At 41.5% G+C, this 14,446-nt stretch overlaps 1 protein-coding gene across 1 annotated transcript in view; it reads right to left on the reverse strand.

Moving 5' to 3' along the window:
- The window catches only part of LOC126284367 (protease inhibitors-like), a 58,985-nt gene that overhangs the window by 11,111 nt on the left and 33,428 nt on the right, over positions 1–14,446 (reverse strand). Inside the window, exon 3 of the mRNA XM_049983238.1 lies at positions 6,276–6,425. Within this exon, the coding sequence (XP_049839195.1) occupies positions 6,276–6,425 (150 nt within the window). The remainder of the gene's footprint in view (positions 1–6,275; positions 6,426–14,446) is intronic.

Raw genomic sequence — 14,446 nt, forward strand, 5'->3', positions numbered from 1 at the left:
TATGTTTTGGGTCATTGTCCTTGCCAAACTTGAACTTGTTTGAAATCCCCATGGTTTCAGCACTTTTTCGTAAATTGTTCTTTAATATGTTCAGTCGGACATATTTGTCCATAGTACTGTCGATGATCAGCAATTCGCCCGCTCCAAATATCGATATACAGCCCCAGACAAGAACGCTGCCCTCTCCATGCTTTACAGTCAGTTTAATACTTGTGACTGTAAATTCTTTGTTCTCCTTGGGCCACGCCATGCTTCGTCCACCCGACCCAAAAACGTTAAAACTACTTACTTCGGCAAAAATGATGTCGTTCCACCATATTTCATCCTTCGTAATAAACTCCCTGGTAAAGTACAATCTCTTCTTTCGATTGTGTTCATTTACATACGGTTTCTTCCTGGCCACTCTTCCGCTGTAGGCAGTTCCATTCAATGCTCTGCGAACCGTTTTAGGGTGTATTGCCGTGGGGAGAGGCTGCACGGTTAGATGCGCCATGTCACTGACTGCGCGGCCCCTCTCGCCGGAGGTTCGAGTCCTCCCTCGGGCATGGGTGTGTGTGTTGTTCTTAGCATAAGCTAGTTTAAGTAGTGTGTAAGTCTGGGGACCGATGGCCTAAGCAGTTTGGTCCCTTAGAAATTCAGACACACTTGAACATTTGAGGATGTACCTTCTAGCCAGTCTCGTTTAGCAGCTCTCGTGCTAATCTGGGTGCACTGAGTGCAGGATCCTTCTTTATTTTCCGTATTAGCTGCCTCCTGTCACGTGCATACAGCTTGGGTGGCTGGCCTTTTTGCCGTATATAGTCGATACGGTCCTCATTTTTGAATCGTCTGACGATACCTGCCATAGTACTCTTACTTAAGCGTGGCAGCAAGTTGTTTATATGATTTCGCTTTCGTTTTGTGGACAAATCGCGAGCTGTCGTATCTGAAAACTAGTATTAGTTTTGCATGGCATCGTACCGTCTGAACAGTCGACTGCGCTTGTAAACACACACTTGCCTTCTGACTCTAAGAATTTACCTCAGTGTGAACGGTGAAAACAACTGCGGCACTGCATCTGTCAGGATATTAAAGTAACATGACCATCGAGGAGTGCTTTACTTCAATCGTATTCTTTTAACGACTGGTATACATTGTGTAAACATCATTCATACCATTTTTTACCAGACAGCTACCTTCTAATAATACATGGGTATATTACATTTTTCTTTTATTCAGAATACAATTATGATGCAGCAAAGTAAAAATCTCTTAGTGTCCGAATATTAAAGTTAATCACTTTATAGAATTCCGTGGTGAGTAAAATGCTACATTCCCCCCACTCCCCAACCGAGAGTCTTTGGAGATTACTAAATATCTCTGACACAATGCATCTTACGGAAAAGGTGTTCTATCTGTGCTACAATTGCCCACCTCCTAACCAAGCTTCCTGCGTGGTCAACTTCGTGTTTTCAAATGCGAAGCTCTCATTTTTATTGTATATTAGGATTCTACCCTAAAAAACTCTAACCATTGTTTTCCATTCGTGGTAGATGGCGCTGTAATAGACATGTATCACCAGCACCTCTTTTTGCCATTAAGATCCGACACATTTGATTCTACATTTCATTCACTATGTAAATGTCAATGGTTGTGTTCTAACGGCCGATACTGACGTTCAAACTTTACTTGAATGTTACAAATGTGCTTGTACAGTACAAATAATGTGTTACACATTGACATTTCTGACTAACAAGCTACTTGAGTGGTACTGTAGTTTTCTGTTCTCTGTAAGGTTGATTGAGTCGAGTCCTCAAACCATGCTTGATTTCGATGGCCGTTCTCGAACCCCGCTATCAGGGTGACTGATCTCGGTGTGTGTTTCCATCCGACTCTCGTAATTCTTGCGCTGGGCGCTACGCGTTTACCGGCAGAATACAAACCGCAGCCACTGCGATAAGGTAAACTGTCCATGAAGTGATAGTGACAGCCGCACCTCAACGAAACCAAGCATCCCACTTATGACAGATAACAGGACTCACCGAAATCAAGCATCCAGATTGGAACAGAAAACTATTACTGGTACTTCCACGTCGTTGGATCACATTAAACGTGGTTTCTCACCAGATACTGAAAAGGGTAATGATCTGGCACTGTACAGTCAAATTTAAAACAGTAAAGTAAATCTGTGACATAAATATTGACCTTTATAGCACAAAGATTTACATATACGTCGTAAATGAGACGTAGAATCAAATGCATCGGTTCTTAATTGCAAAAACAGGCACACGCGATATTTGTGGATTACAGTACCGCCTACCATGAATGGAGCACAATCGTATGATTAAATCGTACGTAATTTTTTTGCGTAGAATCCGAATATATAATAAAAATGACAGGTTCGTATATGAAAATACAAAGTTTCCGCCCCCCCAGACAGGAAGGATGGTTAGGAGGTGGCTAGTTATAATACAGACCGGTACCGCCTGTACTAACAATAATCTTTTCACCTAGAACACATTTTTCGTACGATGCATCGTTTTCCAGTCATCGAGTTTTCTCCTGTTAAAACAAATACCCTGCATGTTTAGAACTATTTACATAACATGTGGACACTTAAGTCGTAATTCATCGGTCGCACACCACCTTGTAGGTCCACCTTAAAACAGAAGACGGTTTCCTACTGAGGAACTCGTGATACTGTCAAATGAACTGAACTTCTTTGATGTCTTAACTATTTTACCTGTTTTGAAAATGGGAATTTGTTTTAGTTTACAATATATTCTATTTACAAATGTACTAGTGACTGATTAATTTCATTTCTGCTGCTTGTCATTGCATTCGGCTTTCTTTGTTGTATTATCAGCCAATATTTTGTGTTCATTAGACTGTTTACTCATTTCAACAAGTCCTCTAAATCTTCCTCACTTACATAGAGGATAGCAATTTCATCATGGAGTGTTATCCTTGGTATCCTATTACACAGAATTTCACTCCCGACATTTTATCGTTTTCCGTCAGTGGCTATCCGACGTACAGGTTAAGGAGCACTAGAAAAAGACTGTGCCTGTGCGATACATCCTTTCCAATTCGAGCACGTTTCATTTGGTCTTCCGTTCTTATTGACCCTCCTCGGTTTTTGTACATACTTTACATCTGTTTTTTTTATAAAAATAACTTTTGCGGCTGACAATCACTGTTTTTTTCTCCTTTTTTTGGAAAATTCGTTTCTGATACCCGAAAAACTGAAACATTATTTTCAACGAGCATTGTGCACTGCAAACTATCTGAGTTCTGTTTACTACGTGTGAGTTGCCGCATAAGCGGACTGCTAGAATACCAGAGGGCAACAGAATAATGCAGCCATTCACACATCGAAAACATCACGCGTAAATAAACGAAAATCTCAGTTGAGAATGAAAATTGCTTCCCGAAGCGAATCGTACAAGACATAAATGAAAGAAAATCGTCGCTGGCAGCAGTAAAAGTACTTAACAACGAAAAGGGGCATTGCTATAACGCGGTAGAGCTTCATCAATCATTTCTAATTAACAAAGTTTAAAATACTACATGTTTTCGAAAGCATTTTGGAGAAAACAGCGATGGATTTTCACAGTTGTAGTTAAAAAACATTCTGGATCGCATAAATCACGTTTATTGATGACCGGTTTAAATCCAAAGGTAGGCCATCAGAGGGACATACGGATAAAGTGTAAACGATGCAATAAAAATAAAACGAAGTTACATCCAGAGTTGATGTGCGGAGGTGAATCCATGGAGCAGCAACTGTAGAAGCATCCAGATGTTGTCAGCTGCTGGAGAAGCAACCATGTGCTGTGGTTAAACAGCAGAAGCTCTGCCCCTAGTCGTCTCCACACGTCAGCATGTCCAGTATAATGAACTGAATACATGATGAAAAACACTCGTTACTAACTTAAAAATACCATGTATGTAAAGTATTGATTGTAAGATTATACACTATTATATTTGAGACCCAAAAAATGAAAACATAAAATAGCGTACAGTAAAAAGCTAATGACAGACTGCCCTCCCTGGAACACTATGTATATTTATAAGAAATGACTAGTTATATAGGTTAACGTGTCTACAAAATTTTAGGTTACCAGCTTCCACGTGATACCTAATTATTTTTTTAATGTATGCTATTTTATGTTCTAATTCTTTGAGTTACAAATATAATAGTGCTTAATCTTACAACCAATACTATGATGGGCTTTCAGTAAGTAATGTTACGCATTTTTTTCTCAGCCAGTTTCTGTTCAAAAGATGCGTAATTTGAAGTGGGACATCGCAGAATACTCAGGCTTTAGCCACTATAGTTTAATGAAATTCCAGTAGAGGGGAGGGGGGGGGCCTTCAAAATGGCGACTATAAAGGAGGCGCGTTGCAAGCAGACAGCTCTCATTGAGTTACTTTGGGCGGAAAACCAGACAATCACACTTATTCATAGGCGCTTGCAGAATGTCTACGGAGTACATGGCACTGAACAAAATCACGGTGAGTTGTTCGGCGAGGCGTCTGTCATTACGGCAACAAGGTGGTGCACACCTGTGCGATTTTCCGCATGCCGGCCGACCGCCCTCAGCTGTGGTTCCTGCATTGTTTGAACGTGCGGACATTCTCATTCGAGGTGATCGACGGATCACATTGAAACACCTCGCTGCGCAACTGAACGTCTCTATTGGTAGGGCTGACATACGTGTCAACCAGTTGGGGTACTCAAAGGTGTGTGGCGGGTGGGTTCGTCACTGTCTAACAGTCGGCTATAAAGAGAAACAAAGGACCATCTGTGCGGAATTGGTTGCGCATTGCAAGGCTGAGAGTGACAATTTTTTCTTGAACGTCGACGCACGTGATGAAACATGAGTTCATCACTTCTAACCACAAACAAAACGGAAGTCCTTGGAGTGGCGCCAGACCACAGCTCCTCAGAAAAGAAAGTTCAGAGTCGCACGCTCTGCCGGTAATGTCATGGCGACGGTGTTGTGGGATATTGAACAGGTTATTCTGTTTGATGTCCTCCCTCATGGAGCAACGATCAACTCTGAAGGAAATTGGAGAAACGACGTCAACGTATTCGTCGCCATAAAAACGCACACGAAATTCTCGTTCTTCATGACACAAGGCCTCACTCAAGTCTGCGAACTCGAGAGGGACTCACAAAACATCACTGGACTGCAGAATGAGATTTTTCACTCTGCAGCGGAGTCTGAGCTGATATGGGAAATTAAAACTGTTTGCCGGACCGAGACTCGAATTCGGGACCTTTGCCTTTCGCGGGAAAGTACTCTACCAACTGAGCAACCCAAGCACGATTCATGACCCGTTCAATTCAGCCAGTACCTCGTCTCCTACCTTCCAAACTTCACAGAAGCTCTTCTGCGAACTTTTCAGAACTAGCACTCCTGGAAGAAAGGATATTGCGGAGAAATGGCTTAGCCACAGGCTAGGGGATATTTCCAGAATGAGATTTCCACTCTGCAGCGCAGTGTGCGCTGATGGTAGAGCACTTGACCGCGAAAGGCAAAGATGCCGAGTTCGGGTCTCGGTCCGGCACACATTTTTAACCTGTCAGGAAGTTTCAAATAACTTATCTAGTAGTACTCGTATAAATAGATATCATTTTTAAGTTAGTAACTAAAGTTTATCCTCACTCATTCAGTATGCATTAATTCTGTTGGCCACGGCTAGGGGTGGAGCTTACGCTATTTACCCACAATACATCGTTGCTTCTCCACCAGTTGACAGAATCTGGAGGCTTTAGCAGTTCCTGCTCCGTGGATCTGTCTACACACGATTTTGGGTATAATTTCGTTTTGTTTTCCTTACATTGTTCACATTTTATCAGTTCCTCCCTCTGTATTTATAGTACTCTACATTTTGGAGTACAGTCTGAAAATGGTCCGCCTTTGGACTGAAACCGGCCACCGATAAACGTAACTTGCACAATCTAGACTGTATTTCTAATTCAAAATATTGCGGGCCATCCGTCTTGTATAGCATAATGGTGTTTTACTGACGATTTCGAACATCATGCAACACTCTATATTCCCGTAAGTAATTTCTAAGTCGTAAAATCTTATGACACTTTCGTATTTCGTAAGTTATCAACAGCAATTTCAGAATTGTCTTTTATGATGGCCTTAGTTCTCCTAAAGCTACGATGTTCGTCACGTAACTCATCCTCAGTTTGATAATAATACTAATGTCCAAGCATAGAGATATCGTCACAGTGGTGCACCGCTCGCCTGTTGAGTGCTGCCGCTACCACGTACCTCTGCGGCTGCGCTTCGGGCAGCCCTTGAGGGTGCAGAGAGCTCCGGTGCCAGCGCTGTTACAAGTGCACGTGTTGCAGTCCAGCTTGAACGTCGTGTTGGGGACGCAGTTCTGCGCGTTCCGCTTCACAGCCACCTTCACGCCCTCATCTGTGGACATTGGTCAACTTTTAGATTTGCATCACCATAAGTCAGCAGTCAAGATGCTTAAATTTCACTGTGTTATGTGGATCTGTATGAGATCTTAATCGACTGTACACTGGGGTGACATCAGTCATGGGATAGTGATATGCACATGTACAGACGGCGGTAGTATAGCGTACAAAAGGTATAGAATGGCAGTACAATGGCGGAGTTGTCATCTGTAGTCAGGTGACTCGTGTGAAAATGTTTCCGAAGTGACTATAGCCGCACGACGAGAATTAACATATTTTGAACGAGGAATGGTAGTTGGAGTTAGACGGACGGAACATTACATTGCGGAAATCGTCAGTTTCGAGAGCCGAAGTGTCAATGGTGTGCCGAGAACAGCAAATTTTAGGCATTACCTCTAACAACAGACAACGCAGTGGCCGACGGCCTTCACTTAAAGTCCGAGGGCAGCGGCGTCAGAGTAGAGTTTCCAATGCCACCAGACAGGCCAAATTGCATGAAATAACCGCATAAAACAATGTGGACGTATGACACACTTACCCATCAAACAGTACAAGCCCTAAATAACAAATTATCGGCAGTTGGTATTTTTTGTGATCTCTCCAAGGCATTTGACTGTGTGGATCATGTTACACTCTTAGAAAAACTCAGGTTGTATGGAATTGAAGGCTATACACACAGCTGATTTGAATCATACTCAAATGAACATAAGGCAAAAAGTTGTGCTGAATAGTACAAATAATGTTGGGAGGGTGGTAAATTCTAGTGAATGGGGAGTTATCACAGAGGGATTCCCACAGGGTTCAATCTTAGGTCCTCTGATGTTCCTTATTCATATGACTGACCTCCCACTTGACGTTCAGCAAGCGGAACTAGTACTTTTTGCAGATGACACGAGTGTTATAATATGTTCCATTCCAGAAAAAGCAGTTGTTAAGAATGTCTTTTAAAGAATTATTAAGTGGTTTTCAGAAAATGGACTGTCCCTTAATTTTGAAAAAAACTCGCTATATCCAGTTCTGCACACAAAATAGAGTCACACCGACAATTGATGTAGCATATTAACAGGTCTCAGTGAATAGGGTAGGTTTCTTCAAATTTTTGGGTCTTCACATTGATGACGAACTGAAAGAAGCATATTACTGTGCTTATTAAACAATTAAGTTCAGCCTCTTTCACTATTCGTATAATCGCTAGTCTTGGTAATAAACAGATCAGTCTCCTAACGTACTTTGCATATTTCCACTCAATAATGTCTTATGGAATAGTTTTCTGGGGTAACTCACCACTTAGACATAAAGCATTGATTGCACAAAAGGGATCAGTGAGAACAATTAGTGGTGTTCACCCAAGGACGTCATGTAGGCACCTTTTCAAAGAGTTAGGTATTTTAACTGTACCATCAGAGTACATATATTCGCTAATGAAATTTTTACAAATAATCCATCTCAATTTGCGAAGAACATTGATGTTCGTTCATACGTACTACACTACAGAGAAAAATGACCTTTCCTATGCTTTAATTGAAGCTGTCAGTTGGTCAAAAAGTATTATTCAGCAACGAAAATCTTTGATCATTTCCCCAACAACATAAAGTGTCTGGCAGGTAGCAGATAAAGTTTTAAATCTACCTTAAAATAATTTCTTTTGGACAACTCCTTCTACTCCATGGACAAGTTTCTGTTTCAGAAATGGTAAAAAAAAATTGTACCTCTAAATGTAGTTGCATGTGTAGAACTAAAAATTTCTGTAATATTATTCATGTGTGTATATATATCTTGTAATCTGACCTGTTCCACATCAGGTCGATAGCATAATCGTGAAAAATGATCTACGGAAAATGACATAATTAAGCTAAACTAAACTATGTTAGTACAGTGGGCTACGGCAGCAGACGACCGACGTGAGTGGCTTCGCTGTCAGCACGACATCGCCTGCAGCGCCTCCCCTGGGCTCGTGACCGTATCGGTTGGACGTCAGACGGCTGGAAGACCATGACCCGGTCAGCCGAGTCCCGATTTCAGTTGGTAAGAGCTGATCGCAGGGTACGAGCGTGGAGCAGACCCCACGAAATCATGGACCCAAACAGTCAAAAATACAGTGTGCAAGCTGCTGGTTGCTCCATAATGGTGTGGGCTGCGTTTACACGGAATGGACTGGTTCTTTGGTCCAACTGAACCGATCATTGACTGGAAATGGTTATGTCCAGCTGCTTGGAGACCGTTTGCAGACATTCTTGAACTTTGTGTTCCCAGACAACGATGTCTTATCACAAGACCACAATCGTTCACGATTAGTTTGAAGGATAGTCTGGACAGTTCGAGTGAATAATTTGGCCACCCAGTTCGCCCGACATAAATCCTGTCGGACATTTATGGGACATCATAGAGAGTTCACTTTGTGCACAGCGTCCTGCATCGGCAACTCTTTCGCAGTTATGGACGCCACTACAGTCAGCATGGCTCAGTATTTCTGCAGAGGACTTATTACAACTCGTTGAGTCCATACCACGTGGAGCCGCTGCAATACTCCGGGCAAAAAACGTCTGAGACGACATGTGGACGTATCCCATGACATTTGTCACCTCAGCGTATAAACAACACTCTTACCTGCTTCAGTAACGTTTTGATCTCAATATCATTCGAGGAATAACGCGGTTCTACCATTATCAGGTGCTCATCTGCTGAGTGGAAATTATTTTCAAAAATGGTTCAAATGGCTCTGAGCACTATGGGACTCAACTTCTGAGGTCATTAGTCCCCTAGAACTTAGAACTAGTTAAACTTAACTAACCTAAGGACAGCACACACACCCATGCCCGAGGCAGGATTAGAACCTACGACCGTAGCGGTCCCGCGGTTCCAAACTGCAGCGCCTAGAACCGCACGGCCACTTCGGCCGGCTAAATTATTTTATCTGTTAGTATTTGACATACGTGATGTGTACTTATTGGATCCAACCCCTCCAAGAAAGATCTGAATAAGTTCGATGTTTATTATGTTCAGAGCGCTACATGTCCGAAATGGACTGCATTTTTCCGGCCGGAGTGGCCGTGCTGTTCTAGGTGCTACAGTCTGGAGCCAAGCGACAGCTACGGTCGCAGGTTCCTGACTCAGGCATGGATGTGTGTGCTGTCCTTAGGTTAGTTAGGTTTAACTAGTTCTAAGTTCTAGGCTACTGATGACCTCAGAAGTTAAGTCGCATAGTGCTCAGAGCCATTTGACTGCATTTTTCTCTCAGACATCTGACAGAATTTCGCCATATAACCTCGCTGACACATCCAACAATAACAAAACATCGCACTGTGGTAAATGTAATAAGACAAATTAATGTACAGTCAGTATATGAGCATCCGACGATAAGACAATATTGCCGAACAATGTCCGCCTATTAAATATTGATATTAAAATGCTACTGAATCATAAAACTATGTTGTTGACTGAAATCAACATACGTACACTGCTTGCTAAATGCTAGCAATCAGTCACATGTTAAATTTTCTTGACGTTCTTACTGGTAATATCTGTGTAACACAATGATATTAATAGAAGTGGAACAATTTGCTGCCCAACTCAGTATGTACTAAATATGTCTCCACGACGTCTTTTGGCAGCGCATTGCCATTCTGAAGAGCTTAATTGTTGCCTTACTTTGATGTTTCACATTTTCACAATAGCTCACGTAAATTAATAAAAGAACTCTCAAAGTAGCGCATTGGGACCAATACTGCTCGCGAGCTACGTAAATGACCTTCCCAGTAGTGTTAGTAAGGGGAAAATATTATTTTCAGAGTTGACAGCAATATTATAGCAAGTGGAAAACAATAGAACTCTTTGCACAGAAAAAAAGTGTAAACCACAAGCAAATTTGCAACTGATCATAATAGAATAAGGGTACAGTTACACTCAATATACAGGAAACATATTCCAGGAATTTCGGTGTGAAAAGAGAAAATTACACATGAGATGTATTCGCGGTTGCGAGTATGGACAACCATCACCTATATAATGGAATGACGACAGTGAAAATCTGGGCCGGACTGGGTATCGAATCCAGATTGCACGTTTATCGTGAGCGGTACCACTAGGCTATCCTAGCGCGACTCACGGCTACAGTCAAACGTCCATATTTTGTCATCCATGCATCTACGTCTAAAGGAACGCTGAATCGTAATTCGGAATAACATAGGCACTGCAATATCGCGTTTATCCGCCGACACCGAAAAAGCGCATTTCCGGTAAAATGACTAGCCTGCACGGGAGTACACACAATGAATGTACGAGTACGGGTGTACACATATGGTTTACGGCGTATGGAAGTTTGCTTCGGACGGGGAGCCGTGACCGGAAAGCCTGATGGTAACGCGACCGCTCGAAGTAGAAGCGAAATCTGGGTTGGAGTGCGAGTCCGGCACAAATTTTCGCATGTCCAAAGGAACATTGCATCGTAATTCGGAATAACACAGGCACTGCAGTATCGTAGAAAAGTACACTGTTACTTTAAATGTAGACGGTAACTGTATGGAATGTGTAACGGGCAGAAAAATTTCTAGGAATGATTATTGACTCTCAGTGTGAGCATATAAAGGTACTTTCAAACACAGTGTCATCCTAAGGCAATGCTATCAGACTCCTGTTATCATTATGAAACAGCCAATGTGTTTTAGTAACTTACAGTTCATACATTCTGACCTATGGAGTTCTTTTTTCGGGGACAGATAAAAAAAACATGAATGTAAATTTCAAACTACAGTAAATGGCCATATGAATAATAAGAAAAAAGGCTGTTCAGGCTCACTTAAAAATCTGTGAAATCATTTGTTATTTTAAATGTTTATCGTGAGTGTATTTTCCAAACAGTTATGAACATAAAAATACCTTTGATAATTAATGCACATACAGCTCTATGTATTACCCAGAACTACATGTAGACTGATTTTCCGTTTACCAAGAATGAATAGAGATAAAACTCAAAAAGCCATTTTCTACTGAAACATAAAATTGCATAATAAAGTGCCAAATATTGAAAAATTATTAAAACCCTTTTAACAACTATTAAAAAGTGTATAAAGTATACAATGAAGGATACCTAGATAATATAGAGGTTTGTAAAAAATGTAATACGTTTAGTAATAAAAGAATATGTCACTTTACAGCGCACTGTTGCACCACAATACTTTTTTTCAGTTTTATGGGAAGCCTTATACTAAAGTTCTGCAATGAATATCAAGAACATTTTATCCTCTTGAGCTCAACAACTTTTCATGCAAGAAAAACAGAAGCTACGGTACATCAGATAGAAATCAGACATCATCGTGATGACCCTGTTGTCAAACGATAGAGTGTGTGTTGTAAACACAGCGATTGGTGTTGAGAAATGAATTAAAGGTGCAGCATCAGCTTTTTACATTAATAAATAATACGTGTGGTGTGTAGTTTTAACACTTGTTAGTGTTGAGAAATGAATGAGCAGTGGAGCACAATCTTTTTACGTCATAAAGTATATCCTTTTGCAAAAATGTTCCAGCATGAAATTGTTGTACCGGAAGGATAAATCGAATGAGTTTAAGATGTTTTAAACACACCGAAGCCATCGTGAATTAGGTTTATAGTGGTTTCCCTCATTTACTTCAAGTAAAATACCAGCAGGTTGTTTCCTACCATAAGGCCACACGATCTACTTGTTCCATCCCTGTCAAACTAGACCTGTAAGTAAGTACATGCCAGTAAATATGAAATAGGGTTTTTTCGCCTGAAGCTTTAACAGGCTATAATATCGTATCCAAAGTCCTTGTAAGACTGATCCATGGAATAGAGCTACCACTACTACTACTACTATTAGTGCTACTTCTACGAGGACTTCAAAAAGTAGGTCGCACATGTAGTCTCGCATTAGGAACTGCGTAACACGGGTGGCGCATTGTCAGAAGGGAGCACATGTACGGGGTTTTCCCTCAAACACAATTCTGTTGCGGTACAGACAACAGGCTGTATCACAGTGTGGGAGTGGAAAGACCTGCCAAGTGGAAAAAGTTGAAGCACGTGGGACACTACGATTCTTGAGGGCAAAATATCTAAATAGTGCACACATTAACCGGTATTCTGGCGGTATATGAATCAAATGAAACGTCACGGCCAGCCATAATTAAATGATGCCAACAATGTGACCAAGGCCGCACAGATGTGGGCAATGATGATAGTGAAAGAAGGCCACTGGACACCGCCTACAGACGGAAATGTCCAAGCAGTCGAAGAGCTAATTCGGAGCACACGCAGATTTTCTGACGATAAGGACTTTCGCACAGAGATTCTCGAATGGCTCCGTCACCAAGGAGTGGATTACACCTCGCGTTCATATAATTCATGCAGTGGATTACTGCCGTCGAGCAACTGAAACAGTTGGTAGAACGTCGTGACAGTTGTTTTCAAAGACTTGGTGGCTATGTTGAAAAATAGTGTCATGTACCTCAGTTTGAAGTGCAGTGCAGCATTCAGTAAAAGTTAGTTGTCCTTGTGAGTTACAGAGCATTGTACTCTCATTTAAAGATATTGTCGAAAAAGTCAGCATACAGGAATTGTGAAACGAACCCTGTCATCCAGGACCGTGTGCCACAAAGGGCGCAGATTCACCGTGAGATGGGGAAACTCACAGGCGTCTATTGTCTATTGAGACCTATGTGTTGTAGTGTGCGAGTGAGACACACGAGAACCTACGTCATAGGTAAACCCAGTAGAGGCGTTTGTGGCCAGGGAGACATAGCAGTGTTTAATATGGCGGACCTAAGATCGGCCATAAGGGGAAACATTTATGGAAACTATTTAATTCTGTACTTATGAAGGGAATGAAGCCACAATAATTTTAATCTGCCATCCTCATGGTGATCTCAATAAAACTTGAATATTGATCATATCTATAATAGTTTAGGATTGACTGTTAAAGTGAAATTAACAAGTTTTGTAACTAAGAACTGAATGCTAAAATCTGAATGCTTTGGTCGATCTTAACGATCGACATTTCATATAAAAGCGCATCATTAAAATGACAAACGTTGTAAATAACAACTCTGCAACTTTTTTTCTTTAAAAGATATAGTAAATTTAAATTATCAGTATTTTCAGTTAAGCATCAGATCATCATTTCAAATGGTTCAAATGGCTCTGAGCACTAAGCGACCTAACTTCTGAGGTCATCAGTCGCCTAGAACTTAGAACTAATTAAACCTAACTAACCTAAGGACATCAGACACATCCATGTCGGAGGCAGGATTCGAACCTGCGACCGTAGCGGTCGGTCGGTTCCAGAATGCAGCGCCTAGAACCGCACGGCCACTCCGGCTGGCATCATCATTTCCTCCACACAAAACACATTGAACGATGACAGCACGACACCTTATTGAATCATTGGGTAATAGAATATTTGTTGTAAAATTTAGTGCATAATAGTTTTTTTTTCTTTGTTTATTTATCAGAGAGCTCATTGGTGCAGTGCTACTGGCCGTGGCAGTCAAAGCAAAGAACGAAACTGTACGGGTTTTATGTAAAACAATTTTACGTTTGTTGTGTAATGGATGTTATTGTTTCTTTATTTAGAACATGAAAGTTGTCAAGCATTGATTATTTAAATATCGTAAAATAATGTGGAATAAGCTGTAGCCATTCAGATGGACGGCTTCAGGAAAGGGAACTGCCCTAGTCAGTTGAGCGAGGATATTCGGCGAGCGGGAAACACGGCAGGGGACTGACAGAGGGACAGGGCTGGTGCAGACGTGAAAGCGGACACTTCGGGTGGAGACACCAAACTGGACAGTTCCGATTGAGACGCGAAAGCGGACAGTCATTCTTTAGGCAGCTAGGAAGTGAAACGACTCAAGAAATTTCGTGTTGTGTGGTATCGCGGTACTTAGTCTCTGAGTGGTGAGCAGCCGCGCGCCTAATGTGTACTGTAACTTCTAGTGTAAATATCGAGGTGGAGTGTTGGACTTGTGTTTTGCGATGAGATTGTGAGTGATCGAACTGTGT

Source organism: Schistocerca gregaria, chromosome 8, assembly GCF_023897955.1.
Source record: "Schistocerca gregaria isolate iqSchGreg1 chromosome 8, iqSchGreg1.2, whole genome shotgun sequence".
In the NCBI taxonomy this organism is placed as follows: Eukaryota; Metazoa; Arthropoda; class Insecta; order Orthoptera; family Acrididae; genus Schistocerca; species Schistocerca gregaria.